This window comes from Lynx rufus, unplaced genomic scaffold (genome assembly GCF_022079265.1).
Source record: "Lynx rufus isolate CCGP_SWC_20201006 ecotype Redwood Valley unplaced genomic scaffold, mLynRuf1.p SCAF_5, whole genome shotgun sequence".
NCBI classification, from domain to species: Eukaryota; Metazoa; Chordata; class Mammalia; order Carnivora; family Felidae; genus Lynx; species Lynx rufus.
Genome location: NW_025814867.1, coordinates 81,217,131 through 81,237,102, shown reverse-complemented (window position 1 = coordinate 81,237,102; position 19,972 = coordinate 81,217,131). Strand labels below are relative to the sequence as shown.

The 19,972-nt window shown below is 38.6% G+C and overlaps 1 protein-coding gene across 1 annotated transcript; it reads left to right on the top strand.

Moving 5' to 3' along the window:
- Positions 1-608: 608 nt before the first annotated feature.
- On the top strand, positions 609-19,709 carry TMEM207 (transmembrane protein 207). The gene is made up of 5 exons (XM_047099271.1): positions 609-683; positions 2,574-2,611; positions 9,116-9,160; positions 9,967-10,109; positions 19,573-19,709. Exons 1-5 carry the CDS (start codon positions 609-611, stop codon positions 19,707-19,709), a joined length of 438 nt encoding a protein of 145 aa, XP_046955227.1.
- The last annotated feature ends 263 nt before the right edge of the window (positions 19,710-19,972 follow it).

The window sequence follows — 19,972 nt, the reverse complement described above, 5'->3', positions numbered from 1 at the left end:
GTAACTTTGTGCCTCTTTATTCTTTTTCAGTACTTCCTTAGATATTTTTGCAAAGTTTTATTTTATTTTTTTGTGATTGTGTCATTTCATTAAAATAAACTTTGAAATATACACTGTTTAAAAGTAGGGTGTGGTCATGATGAGAAAAGGAAGGCTTTATGCCCAAGATTGGGTTAGACCTGGGACTGAAAATGATATGTAGAAAAAGAGGAGCAAAAAGGATCAACAAAGGGAAGAAAACTAAATAAACATTCCAGGTACCAGATTCTGTATAAAACCCAGAAATGCCCTGGAATAAAACATGCTCTTGAATGACCTGAGTAATTTAAGCAGCCAGCTGGTTTTGCAGGTCAGCATGTATAACCCTGGCTTCTAAGGACTTGACAAACTACCAGGGTTCTGACCTTACATTGAAATTCCTTGAACTCTGTATACCTGTGCGCACGCACCCAACATGCCTGCCCCAGCGTGCATGTTACCAGTCACAAGGAGCACCATTAATGAGTGCTCTGGTAGGAAGCATAACTTAGAGGCTAACAAGTTCTAGGAAAAGAGGGAGATCAACACAGACGGCCAGACACCAGTTTCGAGCAGCTTGTTCTTCAAGTATGGTGAGATCCAGACCTTTTCGTTTTACATCAGTCATCTCAAAAATGGGAACCTCGTGTTTGCCACTATTCCAGGTAACCATCTCTTTTTTCGGGAAGAGATTTTTGGAGGTACTCTAAGAATCTGATTGTGATAGTTTGTTCTTTGGGTACCTTAACTACTCTTACATTTAGAAGATTCCGTTTAAGAAAGTGTTACCAGCATCTTATGACTTATTATATTTACTGGTCAGAGATACAGAAAACAAAATGGTCCATGACAGTAGTTTTCTTTCTTCTGTATCTGTATCAGTTCTGTTGCTGTTGAAGTAATATGATGCAATTTAGTCTTTGCTTAACTTTACTAGGCTGTGAATTTTTTTAAATAAAAAATGTTATTGATATATCAAACTGCTGTGGCAGGATTCATTTTAAGACATGTTTACTGTTGCCTGCAACTGTACTTAAGGCTTGACCATTTTTTAGTGCTGAGTAATGTAGACAGAACCATCTTAGAGTTTATTTTGACTCCTCTGCTCTAGCATCTCATTCAGACTAATACCCGCATCTCTGTATCTGTGTTACTTGAACGCAATGTATCTGAAAGATTTCGGTCTGAAATACATTAAGACTTTGCTCACCATTTCACGATAAGCCTGAAGCCTGACAGCTAATGCATTGGCAGCAAGGTGGTAATAATATAAGACTGTGGACCCCTTGGTAGGTAGGGTGCAGCACCCAAGAAGTCTAGGAAGTGACTTGAAATTGAAATGCGGGCTTTATTTGTTTATCTGTTAAGCTGGATCCCAAATGATTTCATCTACTCATAAATAAACTTTCCTTATGAACAAAATTTGAATGTTCATTTTCCTCTCAGTTAGTATGCAAATCTATTTGCAGCATTTCTAGCAAAAGAGAGTGCAACTCATTTTCTGTGCTTATAAATTGTTCATTACCATGCTCTCTGATGGCCAATTCATGGCTCCATCTGCGACTCCACAAATCTCTTTGCCCAGATAAACGTGGTGGTGTAAATATAAGGTGCTGAAGAGGATGCATTCGGGATTAAAGGGAAAAAAGACGTGTCTCACAAAATTTCCCAAGCCTATCATTTTAAATTTTGCAACTTCGTATCTGTTCTGTTATTTGTGTGGTATAGTCCAGAAAAATAAATACTACACTGATCTCCTTAACCCAAGTTTTAGGACTACATATAAATGACTTGTAAAGATTTTCTTGAAAGAGTCTCAGTTCAAGGGAAAAACAAACCTACAAACAAAACCTCTAGGAAGGAGTACTTTCTTTCCTCTGTGATGTGTTATTGTAACCTGCAAGGCTCAACACAGAGAACTAAGATAATTATATTGAAATTCCTATGGTTTGGGTTGTTTAAAACAAAGCAATCAAGGTTATTACTTTTTCTCTCTTCTTTGATAAAGAGAGAAAAGTAAATCTCAACTGGAATGTCATGTAGTTTTAAATCGACCTTCCCCTTAGAGCTAGTTAAAGTCACTTCTTCATGCATATATTTAACACCCATTAATGCTAATGGAATGGACTTCTGTTTTCAGGTAGGGAACTTGATTTCTTTGTGTGAAAATACTACTCGCAAATAATGAACTTCCTTCCTCTGGCTAAAATGTGAAAACAAAGAAAAAATGCAAGGTGCAAAAAAGGTCTTTAGAGCAAGCCAAATCTGCCTGCAGAACGAACAAAAGGCATTTGCACATCCATCTGTAAGGGTGTGTAGGATGGGAATCTGGCTCACAATGTATATCCCCTGTCACTGCTGAGCTAGAGGATCTATCCAGAGATTTTTATTTTTCAATTAAAATTCTGTGCACCAATAATAGACTCTGCAACAGAGCTTTTAATTAAAAAAATAAACGAAATGATATAAACCCACATTGTCTCTAAGCGCCGTTTGTATTAAAGGATTAGACTAATGAGAAGTTCGGGTTTCATTGTTCTAAACATGTGTTTCAGTTGGTGCTCTCGGACCCACCATGTGAAGAAAAGGAAATGTAAGTAAATAGCAAGAGGCTCCATGTTTTTATTTAGCATTTTCAAAATTCAAAGAATAAATAAGGCTCAAGTCATTTGAGAAGCCCCAAATGAGTTTCACATGATTATAATCATGCAAGCAAAGTAAGAGTAAATTGTTTTTAAATGCAAATGGCTCAATTTTTCTAAACGCGGAAAAAAGATGCACTTTCATTATGATTGGCTTTGTTAAATATATGGGGCCTCATTGATTTCTAGGTATTTTTGCTTACTCCATTCTCCACCACTGAGGTATTGAGGGTTCTTTAGGTTCATGAAAGAATCACAACGTCATCTATGGTTGCATCCACACTCCTAAGTCACGGTGATAGTGGGCTGCAGTTTTCTGCATATTCATTTTCAAATAGAAGCAAACTCACAAAAATTCTAACCTGTATTATATGTATATTTCAAAGTGCTTTTGATGTATACTACGTGAATAATTGCCTCAATTTTCTCACTCTTTGTGCTATAGACTTAATGGTTCCCAGAATTCTATTCGGGAAATGAGGAGAAGGTGCCATTAATAACACTGCTGCTGATTAATGACAACTGTAATGCACTGTGACTTCGTGCAAGTGTCAGAAAAGCATGTCTGCCAAGCACTGTCTTCTCCTGGGTGTAGCCCTCACTGCCAACTAACTGTTTTCAATTATCGTTGCCAGTTACCCTCAAGGCCACAGTCTCAAGGCCTGGGCATTGCCTCCAAATTAAGAGGCCATGTTATGTGAATGCCTTCCTCCGCCCTGGAACCATTCACTTGGTTTTGGTGGTTCATCTCATTATTGATAAGCTGCATGTTAAGTCTGTGCTGTTCTTCCAGCTTTTCCATTGCTCTCCTTTGTTCTTTCTTTACACTGATTTTAGACTTGTTTTTTTCTGTCTTCTGGTGTTTGTGGCATAATGGAGGTTTTGATGACTGATGTATTTACTTAACTCTGGACCTCCTGGCTGCCTCATCTTGCCTAATCTCTTCTGCCTTTGACCCAGAATAAGAGAAAAAGAAATTCATAATTGGAAAGGCTCATAAATGTTGAACGTAATTCTCCAATCAACATGATAGGAAACTATACTGTTGAGGAACTTGATAAGCTGCCTTTAGAGTCACTGAGGCCACTGGTCTCCTTTTCACATAAAGAAATGGAGACTCAAAGGGAGACAGCAGCAAATTAACGCAGGGTTTCAATTAGTACTTAAGTACAATTTTTTGGCTACCTCACTTTGCATGTAAATGTCTGTTGTATTTGTCACTATTTAATACCACTTCTTTTGAATGGAAATAAGAAACTACTTCAAATAAAATGCAAGTTAGCAGAAGATAAAAAGAGAAGGCAAGAAAGTACCTGGTATCGCAGGTGGGATTAAGTAACTGTATATGTTGAAGATGCTTTCCCAAATCTTTTGTCACCACAGGAAGGTGTTTGAGAGATGATTAGTTCTATTTAAATCTGTTTTCAAACGTATTTTCTCTGATCTAACCTCCTCAATTTATTTTTATAACAGCATTTCTTTAGTATGAACAACGCATTGCTAGGCTGTCTTTGTATAAAATTTAAATACTGTAAGTAAGTTAGTATATGAAAAAAACTTGATAGATCCTCCCCATTACATGCCTAATCCTTTACCCTCCCAGAAATAAGCAAGTACAGTGATGTGTGTGTATGTCCAGAAAAAAGGTAACTTATAAAAGATAAATATGATCATACATATATAGGATTCTGTAAATGAATTGCATTAACAGATTGCATTAATTGATTAATATGTCGCCATCTAACCTGGTTTGAGGAAGTGAAGTGTTTTTCTCAAAAGTAAGCAAGTAAAATGCAGAGCTTAGATTTGGACCCAGGACTGACTCCTGAGTCCAGAATTTTATATTACAACTATACACATGTATCATACACATACGTATACTGTATGTACTATTATACTACTGTATACGTGCTATAATTTTGCACTACAAAACTATATTGTATGTCTAATATTAATTTTTTTAAACGTTTATTTATTTTTGAGACAGAGAGAGACAGAGCAAGAATGGGGGAGGGTCAGAGAGAGAGGGAGACACAGACTCGAACTCACAGACCGCGAGATCATGACCTGAGCTGAAGTCGCACGCTTTACCGACTAAGCCACCCAGACGCCCCTTGTACGTCTAATATTAAATGAAATGATACACTGGCAGAAATACCTGAGGGATATATGATTCGCCTATTCTTCTAGATACTACACAACCTCCCCTCGATTAATTAAGTCAAGTCACCCGTCTCTGGGTGATATGATATGGCACCTATCTCTCTCCCAGACTATTGTAGCTAAATCTCACTTTTGCCTGTGTTAAGGAATGGTTTAAAAAAGAAAGGACCCATGAAATTTGTTACTGCATTTACTCTAAGGGCATATGAAAAACACTGCTCCTATTGCCCACAGTACCCTCTTCATAAAGCCCCATAGTTTGAATTCCCCCCTGGTGTCTACTCCAGGAATAGTTGTGCATCTGGTGAGTAATGCTGCGTGATTTTGTTAATTTTAGAGGATACCATATAGCCAGTTCTCCCTCTCATCCTCTTCACTGCTAGAAAGGTTAAGCCAGATCTCGAGTTGGGTTCTAATTTTACATACTACATTCAGTTTAAAAAATGATCTCACTCTTGGCTTAGTCTCTCTGTGTGAGACCCTCCACACTCTCATTTCTATTTTTTTCTTTTTTGGGGGGGAATTTTTAATATTTTTGAAACATTTCGGAGCACAGGATACTGAATGCATTCAGGCAGGACTCCACATAGTAATGTGAGGCCAGAGCCGGCTTTTACTGTTCCCGGGGCGGTTGGGGGGGGTTGCTGCATGGTGGTAGGAGACACCGACTCCACTGCCAGACGGTCTGCATGTGAAGCCTGACTCTCCCACTTGTAGCTCTGTTATCTTGGGCAAGCCAGTTAATGTCTCCCCGACTGAATTTTCTGAATTATAAAATGAGGATTATAATATTGTGACCTTACCTAATAACGTTGTAAATTGGAAAGCGAGTTAATTCCCCTGAAGTTATATAACTGGTTTAGAAGAATGCCTGGCACAGGAAGTTCTGGGCGATTCTAGCAAAGGAGCCAACAGAGTGACTCTGCAGTTTTCTTCCTGAATTTATCAAATTAATGAAATGGTAGTTAATCTTAGGTCCACAGAATCTCAGCACTGAGAAGAATAATAAAGATCAATAAGTCTAATGATCTCTGTAGAGGAAGAATCATCTCCACAACACCCAAGCAGAGAAGGACAATAGCCTTCCAGTAGGGTCAGAAATGATGTGCATCAGCAACCACTTCCAGAGAACTCTGATTATTGGGAACATCTTTCTTAAGCATCAGAGTTGGTTCTCATTTCTCCTGATCGTTTTTTCATTTTTGGCATCTTCCCAATTTGACCAATCATATATAAATCTCCAAATAGTAACTTCATTTTTTAAAATTGCAACTTTTCCTACACTGACTATCTTGCATCTAAAATTCGAGCAATTAGAACATTATTACAGTTTAGATACTGGTTTTTTTTTAAGAATTAAGAAAAATCTGTTTAAGGGGCACCTGGCTGGCTCAGTCAATAGAGTATAAGACCCTTGATCCCAGGGTCATGAGTTTAAGCCCCACGTTGGGCTTGGAACCTACTTAAAATGAAAAAAAAAAATGAAAAAAAAAGAAAAATCTTTAAAAATTGACCTTGAGAAAAACATGGAAATAATGGGGGGGGGGTAGGAGGGAAGCACACAGAGTCAGAAGACCTGTAATCTGGTTTGAATTCTTCAGCCTTGGGGCACCTGGGTGGCTCAGTTGGTTAAGGGTCTGACTTCCCTTCAGGTCATGATGTCACAGTTCATGGGTTTGAGCCCCATGTTAGGCTCTGTGCTGACAGCTCAGAGCCTGGAGCTTGCTTCAGATTCTGTGTCTCCCTCTCTCTTTGCTCTTACCGTGTTCGTGCTCTATGTCTCTCTGTCTGTCAAAAATAAATAAACATTTTTTTAAAAATTAAAAATAAATAAATAAATAAATAAATAAATAAATCCATTCTTTGGCCAGCTAGTGACTTCCCCACTGACTTTCCTACTCTGGGTTTTCGTTGTAAAGTATGTAAAATTCTGAGAGTGAAAGAAATGATCCCAAAGGTGCCTGCAATTCTGAAATTATTTAATCACTTAGCATTTGTCCAGCTAATTGCTTCTTGGCCATTGTATTTAAGGCATATCAGAAACTGCACCTGTGGGTGCACAGGATCAGAAAGAGAAAGTGAAATAAGTCAATTTGGATAATTGCTATCACTGGAAACAAATATTGAGTGGCTCAAAAATTAGATCTGAGAAACAAATTGAGGTAGTTAATCTTTAGAATTGACATTCTGATAAGGATATGGTCTATTTTTACATGTACGGAGGGTAAGCACAGATTTATAATGGAGGAAGATGAAGAAATCCACACTTCTGATCATGCCCTCAGATTTTAAGATTCCAGACAGGAACCTCCTTCTCTTTTATTGGGCTAGGACACAAGAGAATTCCCCCACATCCATCTAAGGCAGGGTACTACATATTTAAGATTTACATATTTTTAGGATAATATTTAAAATTGTATGGCTATAAATATAATACATCGTATATTCAAACAGTATGGAAATATGGAAAAGATAAAGAGCTTCATGATACCATCTGCCAGAGGAGGAAGCATTGTTAGTAATTTGGTGTATATGAGTGTACTACTATATAATAACTATTTTGTGAAATCATTGTAATTGTATGAAAGAAAATATACAAAGTAGAATTGAGCCCTCTATATCATTTTACTTCACAAAGCTTTTAATTATAAATATGAATCTACATTCTTTTTGATGACCGGATAACATTCTTTTATAAGGATGTGGCATTAATATTTTTAAATGCTTTGTTGATGATTGCTTGTCTTAGGATGCCTTATTAAAGTTATACTTCAGCTGCCATTTTTTCCCAGCCTTTTGAACCTGTGACTTTAGGTGAACACACACACACACACACACACACACACACACGCGCACACACACGCACACAATCTAAAACACAAAAAATGAAAGGAAAAAAAAAACACCTGTTCTCTGGGTGATTAAGTTTCCTATTAAATATTTGGGGTAAAATTTTTATGTTGACACTTCATAATTGTTAAAAAGTCACTTCTGACTAGTGTGATGATAAACATGACACACTGCCTCCTTGGAGATGTTGGGAGCAATAAATTACCTGACAGTTATGAGTGCTTTCAAGCTGAAAAGTACTGGGTGTTATTTTAACAAAGACTGAAGTAGCCATGATTAAGTACAGCTCCAACTCACAAGCTTATCGAGCTGTGATGAACAGGTTCCCACTGTTTAATCCCAGAATACTTTGATAATAGTCCATGTACTGAAGTATGAGAAAATGCTGTCAGCAAACCTACATTCAGCGTACCATGCCTGGCATAGTGGAATATCACAGAGGTATCTACACCTGGAGAGTGAAACCCCCTGAAAATCACACTGCAGATTTTGTTTTCTTTTTTGTTGTTTTTTTTCTTTTTTTAAAATGTGTATGTTCATTTGTTTTTGTTTTCTTTTGTTTTGTTTTTGTTTTTGTTTTTTGAATTTTGTTTTCATGTGATCTTTTAAAACTTATCCAAGAAGGGCACCTGGGTGGCTCAATGGGTTGAGCATCTGACTCTTGATTTCAGCTCAGGTCATGATCCCAAGGTCGTGGGACCGAGCCCTGTGATGAACCCCACGTCAGGTTTTATGCTGAGAGTAGAGCTTACTTAAGATTCTCTCTCTCTCTCTCTCTCTCTCTCTCCCCCTCTTCCCCTCTTTCACTCTCTCTCTCTTTGAAAACTAAAAATAAGTAAATAAACTTGTCCCAGAATGATTTAATCGTGCCTAGACACACAAATGATTTGTCCATCCTGACTGAAGAAATCAGCTTCTCATTCCTTGATAAACGGCATATGTACCCACATTCATTCATTTTCCCTTTTTCCCAATTTCTTCCTCCAAGCTGGTTTCCAGCCTGCTTCTTTTTACCAAAATATTAAAGGTTAACAGATTTTAAACCTTCCAGGTGACTGCATTTTAAAAAAGTCTAGGTCTCTGGATAAACAGAATGGTGGGAAGATTATCTGCCTAATACCTAATACCTATGACATGTTAGCCCTGGGAAGTTAGTCACTACTTTCTCAATACGCAACCATATATGTAACTCGATAATCAAACCTATTAAAGTGCAATTATCTATGTATGTTTCGGATAGTTTCACATTTACCTGTATTCTTAGTATCCTGAATGAAGTGGGCACACTGTATACATTTGCTTAATTGTGCTGGGGCGGGGTGTGATGTGCAGTGAGTATTGTTCCAGAGAAACTGGTAGGGTCAGAACGGATAACATGGTCTGAAAGAATAGGCTTTGACCAGCTAGAGGTCCAGCACTAACTATTGTCCTTCTACCACCAGGTGCATAAACTATAAAGATCAATACACAAATGGCTGGTATATCTGGTAAGGACATCCCAATTTGTGATAAATTTTTGGTGTTATGTATACACTCTGTGTCCTAAATAATTGAGATGGCACATGAAATCATACAGTTAAGGAAATGTTAGGGGTCATGTAATACATGTGGCAACATCATTTTCAGTTTATTGTCCCCTATTTACTAATGTACTTCCTGTGACAGGGAACTTAACTATTTTTAGGACTAATATCTTGTTCCCAAATTAGAGACATGTAACAGTAAAATAATTGTTCTTTCTCTTGAAATCTCCACCACATGACTCCTCTACTGATTCCAAAAGTCTTGAAAACCCTCAAAATAAAACCGCTGCCTTTTATAAGCTAGTCCTTCAGAAATTATAAGACAGTTATCAATCTCCTCATACATGACTTCCATATTTTCTAAGCAAGTTTATCAGTTCTCTCAATTAGAAGGTTAGCTCCTGTCTTGTCCACCTTTAAATCCCCAACCCCAACATTTAGAACCTGTTCAGTTGCTTAAATACTAGTTGAATGTATGGCTGGCTGGCTGAAAGAAAGGAATAATGAATGAATGGATGAAGGAACAAAGACCCCGTTCCTTAGAACACCCCTCCAATTTCCAGAGGAAATGATCATTACCCCCTGGCAAGATCCACCACTCTGCGGCAGGGAATATTCCCGGTTCAGTGAGGATGGATGAGGTGTGGCAGGGGATTGCTCAAGGAATCTGGCCTCACAGAACCTTGCATCCTAGCTCCTGAAGCTCTTGCCCCTTCTCCAGGAAGTAGCAGCAGTCTTACTTACTCCTCTGCTGCTTCTTCTGGCATCAGGTTCTTGTTGCTGATTTTCCTGGTGGCTCTTCTCTGTGGAGTAGTGTTCTCCTGCCTCCATTGCTGGCTGCGGAGACCTCGAATTGATTCCCCAAGACGCACTATGGCTGTTTTTGCTGTTGGAGACTTGGACCCCGTTTATGGTGAGCTGTCTGCACACTTCTAGACTTCCTGTTAGAAATCTAATGGTTTGTAGTGAATTGAAAAACTAACCTCTGGAAAGCAGATTGGTGAACTGAGAACAAAACATAGTTTATTAGAGACTCAAAGGAATTCATTGGGGAGAAAGTCTACATGAGATAACTTCAGAAGGAGGATCCCCCCCCCAAATGTGACTTAGGGAAATGACTCGTAGTTTAGTACAAGGATAGACCTAAACATTTTCTCAGTCAATACACAAAAGCGAAGAGAGACACAGGGCTTGTCACTCCAAGTGAGTGGTAGAGTTTAAGGTACAGAATAGTCTCTCTGAGCCCTTGATGTAAGTCTAGCCTGCCTTGTGTTCATGGTCTCATTTACTAAGTTCTCTATGCCTCACTTATCTGCAATGACATTGAACCACACTTTCCAGATTGTCTGCTACCAATGGACAGCCTGAAATACTTGGAATCGGGCAGGCGGATATCAATATCCATGTCCTTTCTCTCCAGACACACAAGTAGCACCCTGATCCTGCCTGCTTCCAACCCCCACCCCCAAAACCATGCCCTTTCTGCTATTTTCTAGTTTACATAAGAGTAAGGAATGGATCCAAGTTTTCAGAGTTATTTGTAGCTGCAGCCTTAGCTGTAAGTAATAGAACTATCACTTAACTGACCTGGGAGGTCACAGATCATAGTTTATTTATTTGTGTTAAGCATTGTTCTCAACCAGACCATCTGTTGTGAAACTTTCCCTTTAAGATGCTATTTTGTACACCATCCATAGTTGCCTTGGGAGGGTGTGGTGGAGATTAACAGCCACTCTCCAGGAACTTGGACCAGCATAAGATTTTTAATAGATGGAACAGGGCATGCCTTGAGAAAACTAACAGCTAAATAAAAAGTGGGGTAAAAAATTAGCTTAAATGTTTTAATATCAAAACTTGGTACTCTAAGATTTAGGGATTATATTTATTATTGACTTTTTAAAAAGTTATATTTAATGGAAGAAACACATGTCAATTTGAGAAATGGTTACTTGGGGAAGGATAATTAAAGTCTCCAATGAAAAAATAATCTTTCTCTTAAAATTGAACACATTCTATTAAGCATAGGAGGAAATCAGGTCACTGACATTCTAATAAATTTTATTAGTCAAAGTGGTCAACATGGCCACATTGGTCTATTTTTCTTTATTTAATTTGAGATATTTAACAAGTAAACGCAATTATGATTCTTCCAACCTGACTTGAGTTTCTAAAGAGGAGAATCTTCTCTGGTCTTCTTAGCCTTTACTTACTCAGAAGAAGACTCTTTTCTAGACTGTCTTGAATCTTTAGAAATGTCTCCTCTTAATAAGTAAGCTACCCAGTTATACTGTTATCATTTTTAACGCAGTTTATTTGCCATAGTTATATCCCCATTTATCTGATGTTTTATATTTCCTGTGTGGTGGTTTACACATATGCTTTTGAATTTGCCTGAACTTGCCTCAACAGACAGGTATGACTGGGAGAGAAGGTGTCAAGCATGATCGATTACTGCAATAATCTGAATATAATCATATCAAATGCAGGGTATTAGAATCACATTCTCTGTATTACTACATGACCCTGAAGTCATTAAGGACAGGAAAAGAATATACTTGGGAAGAAATGGTTCTTTAAAAAAATACAGTCACAGTTTATTTCACATCTACCAAGTGCTAGGCACAAGATTAGGGCTTCTTGGATGTTATTTCTAACTGCTAAAAACCAACCTGGAAAAGTGGTTATTATTTCTCCCAAAGGATGTTATATACTTTTCTCACTGTGCTGGATAAATATACCACATAGGCCTTTGCTGAAAGTCAACTAATAGACTTCAAGTTGTCCATAATTGAGGGCAGAGAGCCAGCAGAAATCTGGGCAGGACACTCATGGCTTAGTCACCTCATCCCTTGTGCTAAGTATAGCCTGGTATCTCAAACCTCCAGACATTTCCACTGGGTGATTCCTCAACGGTAGGGATTACTCTCCAGAATCCACATCCCCTTTCTTATTCTCTTGGGTCCTCCTTAATCCCACTGGTAGCTCACTGAATCTTACTTTGCTCAAGAAACACATAAACTCTCCCTCAGCTGAAGTTATTACAAAACTCATTTTTGTCGCTTTCCATCTTAGGACCAGAGGCTCAGTTTCCCATTTCTATTTATTTATTTATTTTCCCCTTGCCTAGTTGGGTGTTAGGTTATCCCACCTCCCACCCATCTATCCTATCTCAGGGATGCTCAGAGTAGCTGTACAGACAGTGAACAGCTATTCACACAGTCTTGGATGTGAATGTGGCTCCCAGAGTTGTGCTTCCTTGCATTCCTGTGTTTCCTCTCTAAAAAAAAAAAAAAAAAAAAATAGAACAGGGGCGCTTGAGTGGCTCAGTTGGTTAAGCATCTGATTTTCGATTTCAGCTCAGGTCATGATCCCTGACCTGCATGGGGTTCTCTCTCCCTCTGCCACATCTCTGCTTGTGCTCTCTTTCACTTTCTCTCTCTCTCTCTCTCTCTCTCTCTGAAAAAAAAATTGCAACAGAATAATTTTTGAAGTGGTATTCTCTGTGATCTTTAGTGATATCTTTCTGACTAGCAATTTGTGTATTACACATCCCAGAGAGTCAATTTTTTAAGGCATTCTGAAACCCAGACCCAGACCCAGACTGGATTTCGTTTCCCCAGTGGATCCCCATTACACTTTCATTTCCCCTGACAAACGATTCTTTCAATCTACTGTTTCTGGAAAAAGAGGTTTCCTCCAAAAGAGAAATGAAGAACCACTACAGGATCTTTTTACGGCTACAGGGGAGGTCAGGACCCAAATCTCCACAGTACCCCATAGAGTATGTGCTCACAGCTTCAAGGTGATCCAGTCACTGCCAGATTCACACACCCACACGGCTGGGTATGGGGCTTCACCTGTGTTTTCCTCACAGTCTCAGGTCAGAGGACAGAGGAAAATGAGAACCCAGTTGAAAGATAATGGTGACGCGAGAATATGAAATAAGATTTCTGGACTCCCTGCCACCCTCTGAGCACAAAGGGGAAGATAGCAAATTCCCTCCTGAATGCAAAATGTCGGAAATGGGTCATTTAAAACATTTTAATGGAGAGAACTGGATTTGCTCTATTAAACTTGAGTTTCTTCCTAGATCTTTATTTTATTTCTTCAAAAATTATCTCATTCTATTGCCACTATTTGTTGAATATATTAGTTGAAATAGCTCTGCTCTTCTGATCTGTGGATCCAAGATTTGACTCTCAGGGTCCCATAGAAGCTGCCCTCAACTGAAGAGCCAAGAAGAGAATTTTGACAGAATATGGAAAGGTAGAGTAGACTGAACTTGAGTGCTGTTAAAATGTGTACAATGGGAGATTTCTCTCACTAGCAATTCCAGGCAATATTATTATGGCTCAAGTTGTCAATGACCTTTTTTTTTTAATGTTTATTTATTTATTTATTTATGAGAGAGAGAGAGAGAGAGAGAGAGAGAGAGAGAGAGAAATAGCACAGGGGAGGGGCAGAGAGAGAGAAGAAGACACAGAATCCGAAGCAGGCTCCAGGCTCTGAGCTATCAGCACAGAGCGTGATGCAGGGCTCAAACCCACAAACCACGAGATCATGACCTGAGCTGAAGTTGGACACTTAATCGACTGAGCCACCCAGGCACCCCACCGAGTTGTCAATTATCTCAATTAGAAATATCCAAGAGAGAAAGGCAAATGTGTGGCCTGGGATCCTCATAAACAGTGTGTAAACATATTATGTTTCCATGTCCATAACATATCACAATGAAATTATTTATGCACCATAAAGGGAGAAAAAAATCTCTCTGCTACCCCCTTGGAGGGTAAGGAGGAAGGGTGGTACTGCTAGGGAAAGAAAGAAAGAGGGGGACCAAAAGAAAGTCAGGAGGGTGAAGGGAAAGGTGAAAGATAAGAGCAAAAGGAGAAGGAATCTACAGTTTGAAGCTGGAGATATTTTGAGTACTGAAATTAATACCTATTTATTTCATACAAGCCCTAAAGTCATGCTTGTTTTTTGTTTGTTTGTTTTGTTTTGTTCTCTTGTGTCAGTCCCGCCTCCTTTTCCTGGACTCAGCCCCAGGGGTCTCCTAGATAGTCTGTCTTCCCATTATCACCCGCCCCTGCTACCCCTGACTCATCTCCTGGATCCTTCGTTTTCCCTTAGCATCCCTGCTATTCCCTAGGAAGGACCTGTTCAACGTCCCATGCCTTCCTGAATGGGGTTGTCCATAAAGTGGTCTCTGAGACCTCTCATCCCTTCTTTCAGTCATCAGACCCTAGCAGTTCTAGAATTAACTCAGCACCTGTGTTAGGGGCAGACATGATTTCTTGTTTCAATGTTGTCTTATGGCCTTACCTTGCCTTACCTATTTTAATGATGCTTTTAGGATCCTTCTTATCTGCAAAGACCACAGAAAACAAGAGATTTGCAGGTTTTCCCTCCTTCAAATGTATAAGTTGAGAGAACCTACATTGGGCAACAGAAAGTGATTTTTTAAAGGAATGTATGCAAATTTTTAGTAAAGTGGGAAAAGAAAATCATTAAAATTCTCCATAACCATCTGTACCCCAAGATCAAGGACTGTGAGACAGGCTGAACAGAGAGAAAATAACAAGTGACTTAAGAAAGTTTTGAGTTTGTCAGTTTAATGGTTTTGCTTATTAAATCTGTATTTAAAAAATGGCAAAGAAGTTTTAAGTTTGTTTATAAACAAAAATTTTTCTGTTAATTTACTGAAAATAATGAAAATAAGTTTTCACTGAAAATAAGGTTTTGAAGCTGAATAAAACTCTTATTTATGAGAAAGCAAGACATTTTAGGATAATGAAAAGAAAAACGTTTGGGGTCTGGTAGGTGAGAGAAGGACTAAGGGCTTGAGGGAGAAAAAGCAATCTAGTGTTCATTAGAAAAGAAAATTTGAGAGCATAGAGGAGAGATCCCCACCATTATTGACAGCATAGCAGAGAGATCCTTGCCATTATTTAACTAAAGTAATAAATTACTATAAAATCTATATTGACTGCTTTTCCATCCTATGTGATTCAGAGCTGGGTCCTATTAGCTCTAACAGGGCAGAAAACAGATCCCATGCTATTCCTGAGAAGCCAGCAAGGTGAGCACCCACATTGACACCCTTCCTGAAGACACTCATCTTGGCTTAGCTCCTCTTGGGGGCTGATCTCCTCAATAATGCTGCCTTTCAGATCTAATCTTCCTGACCCCATTTCTTCTGCAATTTCAGAGATAATCTTCCCCTTTTCTTACTTCAGGGTAAATAGAAGTACTAACCTTTCAGCAATGATTAAATGGGAGGGTTCTGAATTGGGGAGGGGAAAGAGAACTGGACAGGGACAGAGAAGAAGCCTGCCCTTCCATGCCCCTCCTTTCCTCCCCCAATTCTCCCGGATCCTATCTTATCTTCAGATGTTTTTTTTTTCTTAATGTTTATTTATTTTGAAAGACAGAGGGAGAGAATAGGGGAAGGGCAGAGAGAGAGGGAGACAGAGGATCTAAAGGAGGCTCTGCACCAACAGCACAGATATGGGGCTCAAACTCATGAACCGTAAGACCACGATCTGAGTCGAAGCTGGACACATAACTAACAGCCACCAGGGTGCCGCTAGGATGGTTTCTGAAGTGTTATTTCTGTATACTTTATGTTCTCCATGTAAATATTCTGTGACTCGTTTTAGGCAAGGAAAGAGGGAGTATTTCATTCACATGCTTTCTTTTCAGGGCATGATAATAGTAACAGCTCACAATTTGTTGAGCATTTACCATGTGCCATGCTCTGTACTACCATCTCTAGTCTCGTTTATTCTTCTCTACAACCTTACGAGGGGTCCACTATCATTCTGAACACTCTAAAGATGAGGGAAGCAAGGCACTTAGCCGATAGTAGAACAGTGACTGAAATTCAGGCACTGTCCACCACTCTGATAGAAGAGGAAGGAATGAGATACAGAAATGAAAAGAGATGAAAGAAGTGGAAGGGGCAGGTTCAATAAGGCAAGTCAACGGGACTGCTCTTAACGATGTGGGAAATCTGAACTCTGGCTATAAAAACTCAGCAGTGAGTATATTGGTTTTACAAAATTCAACAACAAACTCATACCTTCTCCAGAAGTTCCATAGAAAATGACAGGATATTTGCAGGCATTTTAACTGAGTTCTTCCAGCTTAATTTGTCAGAACATAAAAATTATAGGGGCGCCTGGGTGGCGCAGTCGGTTAAGCGTCCGACTTCAACCAGGTCACGATCTCGCGGTCCGTGAGTTCGAGCCCCGCATCAGGCTCTGGGCTGATGGCTCGGAGCCTGGAGCCTGTTTCTGATTCTGTGTCTCCCTCTCTCTCTGCCCCTCCCCCGTTCATGCTCCGTCTCTCTCTGTCCCAAAAATAAATAAACGTTGAAAAAAAAAAATTAAAAAAAAAATTATGTCTGCTCACCGCTCCCTTCATAGGATACAGATATCCCCCGCTATCTGAAAGCAAGCCTTTCATAAGCCGGAAAGACTTACAGAAGCGATTACCATTAATTTATATGGAAAAATTTTTGAGTGTTTCCAGACCCCCAAAATAACCTGTCTTTTCTGATTCCTTAGAACACACCTTGCTACTGAATGCACAAAGGAGGTCAAGATAAAGCACAGAGAGATGCTCACAGACACATTTCAAAGCCATGGTGGCTTGATGTTGGGAGGTGGAGTGTAGCTCCAGGGAAGGAGCTGCGTGGGGGCCACTCTCCTGCTCAGGTGCACACTGCCTCTACAGTGGCTCACTGCGAAACAAATACTGAACATCATTCTCTTTTCACCCTTTTTTGTAAAAACAAAAACCCTCTTTGAATTTCTTTCGGTTAGCAAAAGCAGTTACTAATGGACTTGTTTCTTAAAACAGAAGTGGGGTAATGCGAACATTCGGAAAGTGGAGGGTACCGGTATTGTCTGTAAACCTGCTTTGAAAAAAAATTAAAAACTGATATATGTTTGATTTCACAAAAGCTTTCTGAGCACATGGGCTTAGTTATGTTTATCAAATGAGTGCCCTGTGGTTTTCATAACAGGCTTAAGAGCAACGGCCAAATTTGTAGTAAGACGATAACATAAAACTTACCCACCACAGAGAGTAATTGTTAATATCCATCTGCCAGAAGCACAATATTGATAATAGCAGCAGCAGAGATAAATTTGAGCTACAAATTGTCAAGTTAATCTGATCAACCACTCCAGGCAGAATGATAGCTAAATGACCATTGACTTGCTACTAGGTATACCAGGAGCAGTTCACCTAGGAAATGGACAATGCTTAGTACCAGTACCCACAATGCAGGGAGGTGCTGGGGCAAATACGCTTTGCCATTGTTAACTGTTTTATCCAGTGCCTCAGACTTAGCTTACATCATCCTAAGTTTCCTAACTGCAAAAGCCTCTAACTCCACAAATTATTCTGTTTAATAATCTCTGTGCTATAATGTTGATAATGATAATGATTAAATATTTAACCATTAAAATAAGATAAATTAGAACATAATATTGTAAATAAAAGAAAATGCATGCATATTCCTGGCATATGGTAGAGTTCTTGATAGATCTACTACTCCTACTACTGATAATTAGTTATTAATGGATAATTATTATGTATCAGGTTTTGTTTTAAGCACTCTAAATTCATTTAGCCTTGCTTTTACAGACATAGATACTGACATTATCCTTTTATTGCATAGGAGAAAACTGACATACAGAAATGTTATGTAATAGCCTAGGAGTAGATCATTCAATTAAATAAATAATTCCTCCAGGAAAGTGCTGAACCAGGTTTCCATTCAACATTCTCTACCCCTCATAGATTATATTAATGTTTGAATTATTCTACTCTGCTCTCCCAGCCAGTGAATACAAATACAAATATATGAACATTCACGATTCCAAATAAACATTATTCATTCCAAGGTAAAGATTCTGAGCAACCTGCGTTTGGATTCCAGTGATACAGCTATTGCCTAATATGTAACTATTCCTTAAGTTGTTTTGATAATTGTGTCATTTTCTTTGGGATCTCCTTGGTGGTATCACATTTTAATCCTTCAAGAAGAGGTCAGCAAACTTTCTCTATTAAGGGCTAGATAGGAAACACATTTGATTTTGCAGGCCAGTTGTCTCTGTGGGGACTACTCATCTCTGCCATTGTAATGCAAAAAGGGACAATATGTAAATGAATGACATGGCTGTGTTCCAATTAAATTCAATATACAAAAAATGGTCAAAGAGCTAGATTTATTTCAAGGGCCTATTTTTTCTTTAATGGTGAATTTAGAGGTGTTACTGAAATTTATAGTTGTTATTGTTTTGAAAAGAAGGAATCAAATCATTTCAACACAGCCGAAGACCCTGGTTAATATATATATATATGGAGAAATGTCGTTATGAAATATTACTGTTGGTTCCTGTTGTAACTCAAAAATAGTAACAGTCTTTCAAGGGAATACTAATAGGAGATTTCCAAAAGAGGTACTGAAATAAGTTCATCTCTCCAAGTGATCAGTTTGAGGAAGAAAATGCTTGTTTTTGATATTTAATGGTGTCTAGTGTGCATAATTTAAAAGTTGAAATTTTGGGGCGCCTGGGTGGCTCAGTCAGTTAAGCGTCCAACTTCTGCTTAGGTCATGATTTCAGGATTCATGAATTTGAGTCCCCCTTCCCCCCACCGCCTCTTGTCAGGCTCTGTGTCCACAGCTAGAGCCTGGAGCCTGCTTTGGATTCCATGTCTCTCTCCCTCTCCCTCTCTGCCCCTCCCCCCACTCATGCTCTGTCCTCTCTAAAATAAACATAAAAAATTTAAAAATAATAATAAAGTCAAATTTTTGATTTTGAAGCATTTTTCAAAACTTTTGTAATGTTTTTTCTTTATTGTGTGTGTGTACTTTAAGTGCAAACTTTGCACAAGTTAACATTTTTACTATTTATTATAGAGAAATGTTTAATTATGTTAGTTGTAGTTTGCAGAGCATAAATCTAAAATAATGAAGTTCAGACATTATATTTAAATATTTGTATTGAAATTTGCATTTCCCATGAAGGAAACATTAGCTAAAATACCATTAGTATTTACAGGAATCTTATCTTCTAATCTGCCAAAAAGGGCATCCCTCCTACTTTCAGCTGCTAAAATGTAAATGCTTCTTGATGGGTTAGTCAATGATGATATAGTCTGTTCACGAGAGCAAATTTTCTTGCTATAGTGACTAACCTATCACTGTAGAGAGCAAGATAGTTGTAAATTTTTTCTCAAGGGTACAAATAATTTTCTGTTGCTCTAGTGATCCAAGAAATGCCAGATTTTATTAGGCAGTTCCTGTACTTCTGTTTTATGCTGACTAGAAAGATTACAAGTCCCCGTTTTTCTCTTTCCAGGGACAGAAGTGGCTGTGAATTCAACTGTTGGAATTCACCTTCAAACTCAAAACCCTGAACTGTATCCTGCTCCATGTTTTGGCACATTAGGACCCCCACCTCCATATGAAGAAACTCTGAAATCAAGTCAATTTTAGCTCTGGATCATCAACTGGAAACATCAGAAATATTTTTAATTCTAAAAATCAAACTTAGGAACAATTCTTTTATTTAGTGGGAATTCCCAGAAATCAATTAATATAGCCTGAAAAAGGACAAATAGGCAGAAGAATGAATGTGGGGAAAGGATTTTGGTCAGGAAGATATTTCAGTAGTAAATTAGTGGACTCTTAGTGTATCATTGCTGTGTTATATTTTGTGCTACACAATCAAGTCAATGTTTCTCCATCAGTACTCAAAT

Bases quoted from the DNA above. Each gene is read 5' to 3' on its own strand.
- TMEM207 (XM_047099271.1), top strand. From the start codon at position 609: ATGGTGAGATCCAGACCTTTTCGTTTTACATCAGTCATCTCAAAAATG. The intron at 9,161-9,966 runs GTAAGGACATCC...TTCTGGCATCAG, and splicing joins ACAAATGGCTGGTATATCTG to GTTCTTGTTGCTGATTTTCC. The intron at 10,110-19,572 runs GTGAGCTGTCTG...TTCTCTTTCCAG, and splicing joins AGACTTGGACCCCGTTTATG to GGACAGAAGTGGCTGTGAAT.